This window comes from Heterodontus francisci, chromosome 26 (assembly GCF_036365525.1).
Source record: "Heterodontus francisci isolate sHetFra1 chromosome 26, sHetFra1.hap1, whole genome shotgun sequence".
In the NCBI taxonomy this organism is placed as follows: domain Eukaryota; kingdom Metazoa; phylum Chordata; class Chondrichthyes; order Heterodontiformes; family Heterodontidae; genus Heterodontus; species Heterodontus francisci.
The window spans coordinates 66,689,189-66,704,916 of record NC_090396.1 but is presented as its reverse complement, the minus strand read 5'-3'; the positions used below and the strand labels follow the sequence as shown (position 1 = coordinate 66,704,916).

At 42.1% G+C, this 15,728-nt stretch overlaps 1 protein-coding gene across 8 annotated transcripts in view; it reads left to right on the top strand.

Annotated features, from left to right (window-relative positions):
* The window catches only part of polg2 (polymerase (DNA directed), gamma 2, accessory subunit), an 88,834-nt gene that overhangs the window by 19,721 nt on the left and 53,385 nt on the right, over positions 1 to 15,728 (top strand). For 5 of the 8 annotated variants that reach the window (XM_068058468.1, XM_068058460.1, XM_068058461.1 and 2 more), the window contains exons 5-8: positions 327 to 500; positions 3,277 to 3,417; positions 8,595 to 8,675; positions 10,690 to 10,790. In XM_068058468.1, the coding sequence (XP_067914569.1) occupies positions 327 to 500; positions 3,277 to 3,417; positions 8,595 to 8,675; positions 10,690 to 10,790 (497 nt within the window). Of the gene's footprint in view, positions 1 to 326; positions 501 to 3,276; positions 3,418 to 3,755; positions 3,859 to 8,594; positions 8,676 to 10,689; positions 10,791 to 15,728 lie in introns of those variants that run through there. The other 3 variants (XM_068058467.1, XM_068058469.1, XM_068058466.1) reach the window with 3 other exon arrangements.

Genomic DNA, 15,728 nt, shown 5'->3' with positions numbered 1-15,728 from the left:
TCTCTGCTGCTTGTGTTTGGGCTGGCCAATATTGCTCTGGGCCCAACTGGCAAGCTGTACTGGGACACGTAATTGCTATCTGCAATGTGGCAGTTTTGTGATAATGAGGTCAGAGGACCAATTTAGAGTTATTCTCTGGTTTACATCTTCAGGCGAGTAAAATGGGCTGTATCCATTTTCTGCTGAGATTCAGACACTAACCAATTTCTGTCCCACTGTTACTTGTTTTTTTTGTATTGAGAAGTGGTGGGAAAGAGAAGAGCTGGATTAATTGTCTAATATCTTCTTGTGTTTTATTTTATAAGTGTTATTTGGTTGTCTTGTAGTTTGCCAAAAGTCCGTCCAGTTTTACAACTGGTGATTTCCAGGATGACGACGGAACTAAAGGAACCGCACTGTATTTCAATTTTCCATGGGGAAAAGAGCCAATTGAGACGCTGCTAAATCTGGGATACAAGGACCTTGTGCTTGAGCACCATGGAAACAAATCAAACTTAAAAGTATGCGTGCAAACTTTGTTCACTTGCAATGTAGAAAGTGGGATTAAAGAATGCTAAATTCTATACAGGATAACTTCTGATTTTTAAAATAATTGTCTATAGTTTTCAAGTTTGGTATTTTTCCATCAGTAACTACTCACAATTGCTGAATTATCTGATCTTGCCAAGAGTAGCAGTTACTATGGGCTAAAGAGGCAAAAATCAGCTAGGGTTTGCTCTTCTCTTTCTAAGCAACTCCAACTGGAAACTGCATGTGTGTGAATCACAAGTAAGAACAGAATTTTGGTTCAGCTGTGAAACTGATACTAACAATGGCTGTGAATGTCCTCCTGGGTGAGGGCCTATAGAGCTTTGTACACCTTGGGTCAGTTGGTAGCACACTAACTTTTGAGTTAATGTCATGAGTTCAAACCTCACTCCGTGATTCTTCACTGTAGTAACTGATGGAATATTGTATAGTCAGAAATACGATTCTTCAAATGAGACTTAAACTGCGGATATGTCTGCATGTTCCAGTGGTCCAGATGGATTTTTAAAGATCCTGTGGCATTATTGGAAAAGCAGTGAGTTCTTCTGGTGTTCTCACCAACATTCCTCCTTCAATCAACACCATTAAAAACAAATTAACCAGTCATTCATTTAATTACTGTTTATGGGGCCTTGCAGTGCACAAATTGCCTGCCACGCTTACCCACATAACCGTAACTACATCAGGTAATTTATTCTAAGTGAAATGTTTTGGGATACCTCTGAGACACCTAAGGCACTGTATGAATGGAAGTTCTTTAACTCTAGCAAGAATGAGTGATTTCAGAAGAAGAGGGGCAAAAAGACAAGATTTTGGTGACCGGGCAAACAATGCCTAACAAATAGAAAAGCTAATAGAATGTTATAGTTTATTGTGAGGGGAATTGAATACAAAAATAGGGAAGTTATAAAGAACAAAGAACAAAGATAATTACAGCACAGGAACAGGCCCTTCGGCCCTCCAAGCCTGCGCCGATCCAGATCCTCTCTCTAAACATGTCGCCTATTTTCTAAGGTTCTGTATCTCTTTTTTCTTCCTGCCCATTCATGTATCTGTCCACCTCCGCTGGCAATGCGTTCCAGGTGCCCACCACCCTCTGCGTAAAGAACTTTCCACGCATATCCCCCCTAAACTTTTCCCCTTTCACTTTGAACTCGTGTCCTCTAGTAATTGAAACCCCCACTCTGGGGAAAAAGCCTCTTGCTATCCACCCTGTCTATACCTCTCATGATTTTGTACACCTCAATCAGGTCCCCCCTCAACCTCCGTCTTTCTAATGAAAATAATCCTAATCTACTCAACCTCTCTTCATAGCTAGCGCCCTCCATACCAGGCAACATCCTGGTGAACCTCCTCTGCACCCTCTCCAAAGCATCCACATCCTTTTGATAATGTGGCGACCAGAACTGTACGCAGTATTCCAAATGTGGCCGAGCCAAAGTCCTATACAACTGTAACATGACCTGCCAACTCTTGTACTCAATGCCCCGTCCGATGAAGGAAAGCATGCCGTATGCCTTCTTGACCACTCTATTTACCTGCGTTGCCACCTTCAGGGAACAGTGGACCTGAACACCCAAATCTCTCTGTACATCAATTTTCCCCAGGACTTTTCCATTTACTGTATAGTTCACTCTTGAATTGGATCTTCCAAAATGCATCACCTCGCATTTGCCCTGATTGAACTCCATCTGCCATTTCTCTGCCCAACTCTCCAATCTATCTATATTCTGCTGTATTCTCTGACAGTCCCCTTCACTATCCGCTACTCCACCAATCTTAGTGTCGTCTGCAAACTTGCTAATCAGTCCACCTATACTTTCCTCCAAATCATTAATGTATATCACAAACAACAGTGGTCCCAGCACGGATCCCTGTGGAACACCACTGGTCACACGTCTCCATTTTGAGAAACTCCCTTCTACTGCTACTCTCTGTCTCCTGTTGCCCAGCCAGTTCTTTATCCATCTAGCTAGTACACCTTGGACCCCAAGCGCCTTCACTTTCTCCATCAGCCTGCCATGGGGAACCTTATCAAACGCCTTACTGAAGTCCATGTATATGACATCGACAGCCCTTCCCTCATCAATCAACTTTGTCACTTCCTCAAAGAATTCTATTAAGTCTATTTAATTCTATTAAATTATGCTACAGTTATACCGGGCATTGATGAGACCACATCTGGAGTACTGTGTACAGTATTGGTCTCATTTAAGGAATGATATAAATGCATTGGAAGCAGTCCAGAGAAGGTTTACAAGACTAATATCTGGAATGGGCAGGTTGTCTTGTGAGGTAAAGTTGGACAGGCTAGGCTTGTATCCATTGGAGTTTAGAAGAGTAAGAGGCAACTTGATTGAAACATATAATATCCTGAGGGGTCTTGACAGGGTGAATGTGGAAACTATATTTCCTCTTGTGGGAGCATCTAGAACTAGGGGATCGCCCCTTTAAGACAGATGAGATTCCTCCGAGGGTCGTGAGTCTTTTGAACTCTCTTCCTCAAAAGGAGGTGGGAGCAGAGTCTGTGAATATTTTTAAGGCAGAGGTAGATAGATTCTTGTTGAGCAGGGGGGGTGAAAGATTAGTGGGGATAGGCGGGAATGTGAAGTTGAGGTCAGCCATGATCTTGTTGATTGGGGCAGGCTCGAGGGGCCGAGTGGCCTACTCCTGCTCCTAATTCTTTTGTTTGTTTGTATGTCTTTATATATTGTCTCTGCTTATTAGAACATATTTATTTCTCAAAAGGGTCGAGATGGGAGGAAGAGTGTTATTCCTCATGTTCTATCGGTGAGCGGGAATCTGGACCGGGGAGTGATAGCTTTTTTGTTTGAGTCACTGCAGCTGACTGAGAAAGTTGATTCAAAACAGAGAGTCAACCAAAAGAAGGTATGTTTCATGCAAATTATTTTGTATTAGGGTAAGACACGGGATTTGTTTTTCATCCAATTCTTGTATAGAGAAATTTGAACAACAATACTGCTTTGCAGTTTTTATTAAAATGGCAACTGTTGTACTAAATTTGTTTTTTCACTTTTGAAGTCTCATTGGTTTGTATCATCCTCTGGTCTCAATGGTAAGAATTTCCCCTCAGGCCTCTGGAAGTGCAGCTTTGTAAATAGTCAGTATGGGAGTTTTGAAAGTGACTTCCCATATTTTTTAATACATTGCCCTATAAGGGGAGTAATATGATTTTCACTCTGCTTCTCATTTGGAGCCAAGAACAGACTGTTTCAGGAACTGTATTCTTTGATATTCAAAACTGCTGTGCCACCAGTCTACCCATAGCATCGTGGAGACTTTCTATTTCTCAAGTAATCGAAATATCAAGTGAGTACATTGTAACAAAGCAAAATTTAATAGCATTAATGTACAGTATCTTTGCCATGAAATTGTAATATATCTTACCAATATTTCTCCCATTCACCACTCCATGCTTCTCCTTTTGTCAGGCTAGTTTTCACAAAGTTCCAATTTTGTTATTGTTTCACTCAATGTAGATTTTCTCTAGTGATACAATACTTTTTTTGCCTAGTGCTTTCCCTATGCTTCCACCACCCTTTTAATCTTTCCGCTCATTTTAGTTGACTTGTAAAGGGATTTTGAACATGAGAAATGGTTCCCTGAGTTTTACTTTAATAATTTGAGATGGCAAGCATTTTTCAAATGCTTTTACATTTTGTTACTGGTTTCTCCTCGGGTGGGGTGGGAGAGGGGATTCAAAGTTGCGTTAAAATGTTGTTTTTATTTTCCGTAGACGGGACCTTTAAAAAAAATTTAAATCTAACTGAAGGGCTTGAAGCCCTTTAAAAATGGCGCTGGCGCGGTGATGTCAGACTCCATTGCCGGGCACACATCGCCTGCGCCCTCCACGTTATTGGGGGCAGGCAGTCCGCCCCCTGCATGTAAATGAGCCGCTGCACTAAATATCAAAGCGGCTCAGTGACACACATCACGCGCGTGCGCCGCACTGTTTTTTGAAGCTCACTGCCAGCTTTTAAAATTCAGCCCTTTGTGTCCACCTCACATGTTAGTTTCTCACCTAACTTCGTATCATCAATAAACCTGGATACATTATACTTGGTCCCTTCATCTAAGTCATTAATATAGACTGCAAATAGCTGAGGCCCCAGCACTTACCCTTGTGGCACCCCTCTAGTAATAGACTGCCAACCTGAAAATGGCACATTTATTCCATCTCTGTTTTCTGCCCTTTAACCAATCCTCTACCCTGCTAATAGTTCACCTGTAACCAGGGTGACGATGGTATAGTGCTGATGTCACTGGGCTAGTAGTCCAGATGTCCAAGCTAATACCCTGGGGACACTGATTCAAATCCCACCACAGCTGGAGTTGAAAGTTGGTCTTCGTTTCATGGCACCATTACTATTGTTGATTGTTATAAAAACCCATCTGGTTCACTAAAGTCCTTTCGGAGAACAAAGAACAGTACAGCACAGGAACAGGCCATTCGGCCCTCCAAGCCTGCGCCAATTTTGATGCCTGCCTAAACTAATACCTTCTGCACTTCTGGGGCCCATATCCCTCTGTTCCCTTCCTATTCATGTATTTGTCAAGATGTCTCTTAAACGTCGCTATCGTATCTGCTTCCACCATCTCCCCTGGCAGCAAGTTCCAGGCACTCGCCACCCTTTGTGTAAAAAAAACTTGCCTCACGCATCCCCTCTAAACTTTGCCCCTCGCACCTTAAACCTATGTCCCCTAGTAACTGACTCTTCCACCCTGGGAAAAAGCTTCTGACTATCCACTCTGTCCATGCCGCTCATAACTTTGTAAACCTCTGTCATGTCGCCCCTCCACCTCTGTCGTTCCAGTGAAAACAATCCGAGTTTTTCCAACCTCTCCTCATAGCTAATGCCCTCCAGACCAGGCAACATCTTGGTAAACCTCCTCTGTACTCTCTTCAAAGCCTCCACGTCCTTCTGGTGGTGTGGCGACCAGAATTGCACGCAATATTCCAAGTGTGGCCTAACTAAGGTTCTGTACAGCTGCAACGTGACCCGCCAATTTTTATATTCTGTGCCCCGACTGATGAAGGCAAGCATGCCATATGCCTTCTTGACTACCTTATCCACCTGCGTTGCCACTTTCAGTGACCTGTGGACCTGTACGCCCAGATCTCTCCGCCTGTCAACACTCCTAAGGGTTCTGCCATTTACTGTATACCTCCCACCTGCATTATACCTTCCAAAATGCATTACCTCACATTTGTCCGGATTAAACTCCATCTGCCATTTCTCCGCCCAAGTCTCCAACCGATCTATATCCTGCTGTATCCTCTGACAATCCTCATCATTATCCGCAACTCCACCAACCTTTGTGTCATCCGCAAACTTACTAATCAGACCAGCTACATTTTCCTCCAAATCATTTATATATACTACAAACAGCAAAGGTCCCAGCACTGATCCCTGCGGAACACCACTAGTCACATCCCTCCATTCAGAAAAACACCCATCCACTGATGCCCTCTGTCCTCTATGACCGAGCCAGTTCTGTATCCATCCTGCCAGCCCACCTCTGATCTGCTGTCCTTACCTGGTCTGGTCTCCATGTGACTCCAGACCCACAGTAATGTGGTTGACTCTTAACCGCCCTTTGAAATGGCCGAGCAAGCCACTTAACTCAAGGGCAGTTTGGGATGGGTAACAAATGCTGGCCTTGCCATCAATGTCCACATACCATGAAAGAATAATAGAAACCCGATGAGTCCTTATCTTGTGCAACAATCTTTTGTGTTTTACCTTATTGAATGCCTTTTGAAAATCCAAATATACTACATCCAATGGTTACCATTTTATCTCCCCTAACTCGTAGGGAAATCATGTTTGACACATCTTTCATAAAACCATGTTGGCTCAGCCTAATCATTTGATTATTTCAAGAACCCTGTTATTGCTTCCTTAATAATGGATTCCAGCATTTTCCCACTCATGCTAACTGGTCTTTAGTTGCCTGTTTTCTCATTCCCTCCTTTCTTGAATGGCGGTGTTACATTTGCTACCTTCCAATTCACTCAGTTCTGTAAAGTTACATTTTCAATACTATCTGAAAATGCAGTACCTGTGGAACCTTGATCACTCATTGTTTTTAATATATATATGTGCATTTCAGATGTCTCGCAAATGTCTCGTACATAACCATGTTTTGCTCATTTCAAATTAAATTCCTTCCACCTGATTGGCTGATATCAAAATTTACTCATTCAAATTTATTCATGCAGCTGGATGCGTGGCGCAGTGGTTAGCACCGCAGCCTCACAGCTCCAGCGACCCGGGTTCAATTCTGGGTACTGCCTGTGTGGAGTTTGCAAGTTCTCCCTGTGTCTGCGTGGGTTTCCTCCGGGTGCTCCGGTTTCCTCCCACAGCCAAAAGACTTGCAGGTTGATAGGTAAATTGGCCATTATAAATTGCCCCTAGTATAGGTAGGTGGTAGGGAAATATAGGGACGGGGGGATGTGGTAGGAATATGAGATTAGTGTAGGATTAGTATAAATGGGTGGTTAATGGTCGGCACAGACTCGGTGGGCCGAAGGGCCTGTTTCAGTGCTGTATCTCTAAATCTAAAAATCTAAATCTAGATGCAATTTTTTTTATACAGAAGGCAAAACCAATCAAATTGCTCACAATAGTTCAATTTTTCATTTTTTTTTTCCTTTAGCCATGTCAAGGTAAATAAAATAGAAAGTATGTTTTTTATGTGGAAAAAACTTTAAAAATTACAAAATATATTTTAACCATAAAATAATCCAATTTCTGTTGGAAATATGTCCAAGTCTTCCCCCACCCTGCAGGTTTGTTACAGGACTTGTTCCTGGCTCTCAGCGTAGCTTCCCTTTTCCCTCAAACCACAGCCCCCCAACCCACCCCAACATTCTGCTGCATGTTCTCATAGACTCAGTAATACAGCACAGAAACAGGCCCTTCGGCCCATGGTGTCTTTGCTGGCCATCAAGCACCTATCTATTCTAATCCAATTTTCCAGCACTTGGCCCATAGCCTTGTATGCTATGGCGTTTCAAGTGCTCATTTAAATACTACTTAAATGTTGTGAGGGTTCCTGCCTCTGCCACCCCTTCAGGCAGTGTGTTGCAGATTCCAACCACCCTCTGGGTGAAAATTGTTTTCCTCAAATCCCCTCTAAACCTCCTGCCCCTTACCTTAAATCTATGCCCCCTGGTTATTGACCCCTCTGCTAAGGGAAAATGTTTCTTCCTATCTATCCTATCAATGCCCCTCATAATTTTGTATACCTCAATCAGGTCCCCCCTCAGCCTTCTCTGCTCTAAGGAAAACAACCCTAGCCTTTCCATTCTCTCTTTGTAGCTGAAATGCTCCAGCCCAGGCAACATCCTGATGAAACCCCTCTGCACGTTCTCCAGTGCAATCATATCCTTCCTATAGTTCTGTCTACAGTTACTGGTTATGCTCCCTGATACTGTTTCTGCTGTTTAGCCCCTCCCCCTACTGCCATTGTAATCCTGACCGGAAGCTCGATTTTAATGCTGTTCTTTAATATTGTATTTGTTAGCTGTGTGCTGATTTAATCCTGCTGCGAATCTCTCTTGCCCTGAGTCGCTACCTTCTCTGCAAGGATATGTTGGAGATAGTGTCACCTCATACCAATGCAGCCTCCTGTATGTGCTTTAACAATTAGGAATACTTAGACAATACAGTGTACATAAACTATTATGTACATATTTTCACAGTTTTCAAAAATATAGACCTGATAAAACCACAAAACCGCTAGATAACAGAAACCAGTAGTCAGGAGACATGTGTTGTCACTAAATTTAACTAAGATATTGCTGAATCTTACAAAACAGGTGTGCACTGCAGGCAATTTTCAAAAATGTCAGGTGAGTTTTATTTAGCAGTTCAGTGTGAGTTTTAAATTGTTGCCCCTGTAAATTGAGCTGTTTATTTTCCATTGCCACTAATTATGCTAGTGGTATTCAATAAGCTAATTTAATGCTGCAATTTAGTAATTATTTTAGTCTTGACTTTGAAAATAGCTGAAATTAATATTCATGTCTGCATTTTTAGGTACTAAAGCTCCATCCAAGTCTAGCTCCGGTTAAAGTGGGTTTGGACATGGGCAAGGGACCTACAGTTGAGTTGCGTCAGGTGTGTATTTTCTTGAAGCAACTCCAAAAGCCATTAAAATATGCCACTGATCAAGTCATGCTTCCTGATATTTTTAAATGCATTACTTGGTTTTGTTCAAATGAAGTTGCAGTCACGTGGCCCTACAACATCTGGGGTGTCTTGAATTTTATTATAATATTTGAAGCCATACAACAATGTCTTGTTCAGCACTAAAGCTTTCATCTGTGAGGACCTTCTGCCAGATGTGCTTTTGGAACCTGAATGTTTTGTTGTCCAGCAACAGGGTATCCAAAGTACAGCTTGTGGACCACACCACACTATAAAATTGTTTACATAATAAACAATAATTCTCAGAACAAAATAAATTTGCTTTCAATATGATCAATTTATCAGTGACCAGTAATCAAGTCCAGCAAGATAAAGGCATTGCCTGTTTTTAAAAACAATCCAAGACCAATTTCAGTTAACATGAAAATTAACTTGCTCCTTGAAAACTCAGCATTTGTAATTTTACAGCTGCAGGAGAATGGCACACTGAAGAAACAGATATTATGGTTGGAAAACCAACTTGCTATTTTAAAATTTTTCCATTTGTATAAAAACTAAAAGATCTGTGCCATAAGGAGACATAGCTCCATTAGAAGCGTGAAACAATTGTTATATTGTTTTCCTTAAAATTGTTAAAGCACAACATATTTCTAGGTTGGTTTTTCTCTTTCCCCACCCAGTTTATATTCGGCAGCAAACCAGCTGAGAGTTGTTTTTGCAGTTACTCATAGAGCAATGAATCACAAGACGACAATGGACTCGAGACTGGTTGCAAGAGATGCCCAAAATATAGACTGGGTTGGAACAAAAGTTTCTTCAATGACTCAGTGGTAAATTCCCTGGCAAGTATAGTCTGCTTGTTACTGCCAGCTCAGGGGACATTAGGGACGTTTCTATCAGGCCAACAGTCAGGATTTCCAATCCTGATCATTGTTGTGTGTCTTTTGCTGGCAAATGTATGTATTTGGATGTTAGATGGCGCAATGTCCTATCCAACTGTGATGTTCTTTACGCTTAACTAATCTGCTGTGCATGTTTGCATAGGAAGAATGGCAAATTGTGTGAAGTACCAGGGTGCAAGTGATACATGTGGCTAATTACGTCAGCAAAAGTTGGTGCCACCAGTGCAACAAAAAAAGAATTTGGAGGCAGCTTGGAAAACAAAATTCATAGACTTAAAATTGTTTTGGAGAAATCATAAAATGATTTTTTAATCTTTAGAACCCCACTACAGTCTTATATACTTCAGACATTGATATTTTGTATATTGATATATATTATACAATATAGTGTGTGTGTTATAGTGTGTAAAATAGAGATATAAATGTATAATTGTATCTATGGTTTTATATATGTCTATGCACATTTCACACATTTCCTATTTTGTTCTAACACTTTTTGGCTTAAAGTTAAAGTCAGCAAATCAGAACTGTTGAAGTAGGAAATTTTGAACCAAAAGCAAGCTGTGGCTAGAACATTGTGAAGGAGAAATGACCAAGGACTTGTGAACACAGCAAATTCTGAGTGACCGCTGCAGAACCTACTGATTTTTTTTTTTAAACAAAGGAAATTTGAGCAATGCAGATCTCTGCAAATAGAGGTCATGGTCTGGATAAGCAGTCCTATGGTACATTGCTATAATGTTTGGTACCGAATTGAGAATCAATTTAATTTTAATTGGTTGTGTGTTTTGCTAAGTCATATGAATCTAAACAGCTACTGTGCATATCCAGTCTTGCTACTTTATTAAATCAAACAATGAAAATACTGGAAGTACACATGAGCATTTAAAGAGAAGGGAGAAGTTACATTTTGGGTAGAGATTTTTTGTCGGGTCCAGAAGGGAAGCTCTTCTATGGGACTGACCAAACGAAAGAGGGTAAGGGAGAACATTGTCCCTTCTCTAGTAATCTGTTTTTCTTTCCAGATTCTGTCTGATGCATGTGTTTCCAGCATTTTAGATGTTCATTTCATTCTCTTTTAGGTATGTGAGGGGCTATTCCGTGAGATGTTAGAGAAAAGAATCACTGTGTGGCCTGGCTACCTGGAAACCATGCATACATCATTGGAGCAGCTAACCATAAAGTAAGAAACACTTGTTTGCCATTACAATTGAAAGGATAGTTTTGATTTCTTTTTTATCCATTCATGGGACGTGAGCACCACTGGCAAGGCCAGCATTTGTTGCTCTTGAGAAGGTGGTGTTGATCCGCCTTCTTGAACTGCTACAGTCCATGTGTAAGTACACCTATGCTGATGTTGGAAAGGTAGTTCCAGTTTTTTGACCCAGTGGCGATGAAGGAACGGCAATATAGTTCCAAGTCAGGATGGTTTGTGGCTTGGAGGGAAACTTGCAGATGGTGGTATTCCCATGTGTCTGCTGCCCTCCTCCTTCTGGGGAGGGTAGAGGTCGTGGGTTTGGAAGTGCTTTTGAAGGAGCCTTGGCGAGTGCTGCAGTGCATCTTGTAGATGGCGCATACTACTGCCACTGTGTGCCCATAGTGGAGGGAGTGAATGTTTACTGTGGTGGATGGGGTGCCGATCAAGCAGGCTGCTTTGTCTTGGATGGCGTGTTCAGCTTCTTGAGTGGTGGTGGAAAATGGGAGCAGGAGTGGGCCATTCGGCCCATTGAGCCTGCTCCGCCATTCAATATGAACATGGCTGATCATCCACTTAAATGCCTTTTTCCCACACTATCCCCATATCCCTTTATGTCATTGGTATTTAGAAATCTGTCGATCTCTGCTTTAAACATACTCAATGACTATGCTTCCACAGCCCTCTGGAGTAGAGAATTCCAAAAATTCACAACCTTCTGAGTAAAGAAATTTCTTCTCATCTCTGTCGTAAGTGGCTTCCCCTTATTTTGAAATTGTGTCCCCTGGTTCTAGACTCCGCACTCAGAGGAAACATCATCTTACCTGCATCTACCCTGTCTATCCCTTAAATTATGTGGTAGGTTTCAGTGAGATCACCTGTCATTCTTGGAAACTCTGGGAGACACCTGATGTAGTGATATCACGATGATTTATTCAGGCAAAAAGCAATACTTAACAATTCCAAGGCAGTTGATATCTTAGTCTGGATGGCCTTTACTCTCCACTGGCTCTAGACGGCTTGTAACTCCTATTCTCTTGTCGCTCCCTTTGTCATCTTCAAATCTGTACGCCAGACCTCTCCAGGTCTGTTCTTTTATTATTCTTTGTAACCAGCGGTTCCTGCTGTGCCCCGGTGTACTTGCTGTGCACTGGTGTACTTGCTGTGCACTGGTTGATTCATACGTATCACTGTTTCAATTGGCCCTGCCATTTCATTTGTCGATGCTTCCATTTATTTTTAAAAAAATTTTATTCATTCATGGGATGTGTGCGTTGCCGGCTAGGCCAGCATTTATTGCCCATCCCTAATGGCCCTTGAACTGAGTAGCCATTTCAGAGGGCATTTAGGGGTCAACCACATTGCTGTGGGTCTGGAGTCACAAGTAGGCCAGACTGGGTAAGGATGGCAGATTTCCTTCCTGAAAGGGCATTAGTGAACCAGATGGGTTTTTACATCAATTGACAATGGTTTCGTGGTCACCATTAGACTAGCGTTTTAATTCCAGATTTATTAATTGAATTCAAATTTCACCATCTACCATAGTGGGATTTGAACCCATGTTCCCAGAGCATTAGCCTGGGCCTCTGGTTACCAGTCCAGTGATATTACCACGACGTCACTGCATTAATAATCACGCGCAAAACCATCTGTCCTTGGCGCACAAACAGTCCATTATAACCTTGATGTTTATTGATTCATACATTTCTAGTGAAACTTATCCTGCTTTTCTGTTACATTTTGACCACAACTTGTTACATAGTTTTCAATATCTGTTCATTTCTTTCCCTTTATCTGTTCATGTTATTAGTTCGTGTCATAATGGTGTTCCAGTTGACTTGAGCTGTGCAGGCAGCATTTTTTTTCAATAAAACGCACATCTAAAATAAATCTTCATTTACCAAAGCTTATACAAAACATATATGAAAGTACATAAAATTCATAATACAAAAGGATATAAAAAGTCCACATTTCCTGCAGATGGTGAACAGGCTATGGGGAGTCAGAAGGTGAACTACTTGCTGCAGAATTCCCAGCCTCTGACCTGCTCTTGCATCCATTGTATTTATATGACTGGTCCAGTTAAGTTTCTGGTCAATGGTAAACCCCAGGATGTTGATGGTGGGGGATTCAGTGACCGTAATGCTGTTGAATGTCAAGCGGAGAAGATGAGATTCTCCTTTGGAGCTTGAATGCTACCTACCACTTAACAGCCCAAGCCTGAATGTTGTCCAGGTCTTGCCGAAAGCAGACGTGGACTGCTTCAGTATCTCAGGAGTTGCGAATGGTACTGAACACTGCAATCATCAGCGAACATCCCCATTTCTGACCTTATGATTGAGGGAAAGTCATTAATGAAGCAGCTGAAGGTGGTTGGGCCTAGGCCACTGCCCTATGGAACTTCTGCAGCGATGTCCTGGGACTGATTGACCTCCATTAACCACAACCATCTTCCTTTGTGCGAGGTATGACTCCAACCAGTGGAGGGATTTCCCCCTGATTTCCATTGACTTCAGTTTTGTTGGGGCTCCTTGATGTCACATTCGGTCAAATGCTGCCTTGATGTCAAGGGCTGTCACTCTCTCCTCGCTTCTGGAATTCAGCTCTTTTGTCCATGTTTGGACCAAGGCAGTAATGAGGTCAGGAGCTGAGTGGTCCTGGCAGAGCCCAAACTGAGCATCGGTTACTAAGTGCTGCTGGATAGCACTGTCACTGATTCCTTCCATCACTTTGATAATTGAGAGTAGACTGATGGGGTGGTAATTGGCCAGATTGAACTTGCGCTTCTTTTTGTGGACAGGACATATCATCTGGGCAATTTTCCACATTGTTGTGTAGATGCCAGTGTTGTAGCTGTACTGAACAGCTTGGCTCGGGGCACAAGTAGTTTGGAGCACAAGTCTTCAGTACTGCAGCTAGGATCTTGTCAGGGTTCATAGTCTTTGTGGTATCCAGTGCCTTCGGCTGCTTTTTGGTATCGTGTGGAATGGATCTAATTGGCTGAAGACTGGAATCTGAGATACTGGGGACTTGGGAGGAGGCTGAGATAGTTGCAAATGCTGCAGCCTTGTCTTTTGCACGGACATGCTGGGCTCCCCATCATTGAGGACGGGGATGTTAATAATTCTGTCAGATACTTGATTTGTAATTTTAAAATGTCTTGGTTTATGTAGTCTTTAAAGATCTAATCCTTTTTAAAATGAAGTACAATCGACAATGGTTTCATAGAGTCATAGTCATAGAGTCATACAGCACTGAAACAGGCCCTTCGGCCCACCGAGTCTGTGCTGACCATGGTCACCATTAGACCAGTTTTTTAATTCCAGGTTTATTAATTGAATTCAAATTTCACCATCTGCCGTGGTGGGATTTGAACTCATGTCCCCAGAGCATTAGCCTGGGCCTTTGGCTATCTTGGGCCCTTTTTTGAAAAAGGTCCAAGTTTTATTGGACCATTTTGCCCTTCTTTCTGTTAACTTTGTTAATTTGGTTTACTCGCAGCTATTAGGCTCAATGATTCATCATAAACTGGTTTTCTCTCAAGTCCCTCTGCTCAGTTCAAACACAAATTTGAAAACAATCAGCAAAATGGAAATAATGAAAAGCTAATGGGTCATGGACAACATCCCCCTCTCTTTTCCGCCGCGCCCCCCCCAACCACTCCCCACCACCCCCCTCCCCAATTATTAATAATCCCCTGAATTTACTGGTCAGTTTGTTTAAGGGATACACAGTGAGTTGCAATTGCACACAAATGGTATGTTTGTCATTGGCCCTCTCCATTGTTTTTAAGAAGTTGATAGATTTTCACAACTGCCCATTAAACTTGTCATGGAAAGTTAAGCCTGGTAATTAACAGGGCAAGTATCTTTTTGACTATGGCATTGCATTAGCTATTATCAATCAACCTCTCTGGGCCCAGAAATTGAACAATTTAATGTTACGATCAGGTGGGAAATGGCGTGGGTGGCTTCCACTTGTCACCTTGCAACTGACCGCAGATGCTGTTTTAAAAAAAATTGTGTTTTAGTCCCTGAGTGTTTAAGGGTTAAATAGGCAGACAAACAACAAATTTTCTCATAGGTTTAAAAAGAAAGATAACTATTTAAACAATACCCAAATGTGTTTGCAACCTCACCCACTTGCGCATTCACACGAGAAGATAGAGAGTAGAGGGTAGCATGCAATTAAGAGTCTGATTACTGCAAAAGACTTCATTGTTTAAAACCTTCAGAGTTTTTCCATGAGTAAATTTCATTACATTGTTGCAGGCTTGGTGTTCCCTTGTCTTGGAACTAATGAAACAATGCAGACTCCTTTAGTTAAAACTCAGTCCGGATTTTGGCAGTGGAAGTCATGGTTTCAGTTTCTCAGATGGAGTTTTTCGGTCACCTTTGTGATCGCTGCCGCTTTTGAATAAAGATGTGCTGGCAGAGCGTAGTTGGATTGAACTCGTAGCTTCTCTGGCTGAAATGGCTTTCTCTGACTGTTCACCTCCCTCCCTCCCTCCCCTCCCTCCCTCTCTCTCTCTCTCTCTCTCTCTCTCTCTCTCTCTCTCTCTCTCTCTCACTTTTTCCTCTCTCTCTCTCTCTCTTTTTCTCTTCTTTTTTCTCTCTTTTTTCTCTTTTTTTTCTCTTTTCCACTTTCTTTCTCTCTCTCTCTCTCTCTCTCTCTTTCTCTCTCTCTTATTTCTCTCTCTCCCTCCCTCCCTCTCTCCCTCTCTCCCTCTCTCCCTCTCTCCCTCTCTCTCTTTTTTCTCCCTCTCTCTCTCTCTCTCATCTCTCTTTATTCTCTTTTTCTCTTTTTCACTTTCTTTCTCTCTCTCTCTCTCTCTCTCCTCTCTTTCTCTCTCTCTCTTTTTTCTCTCTCTCTCTCTCTCCTCTCTCCTCTCTCTCTCTCTCTCTCTTTCTCTCCTCTCTCTCTCTA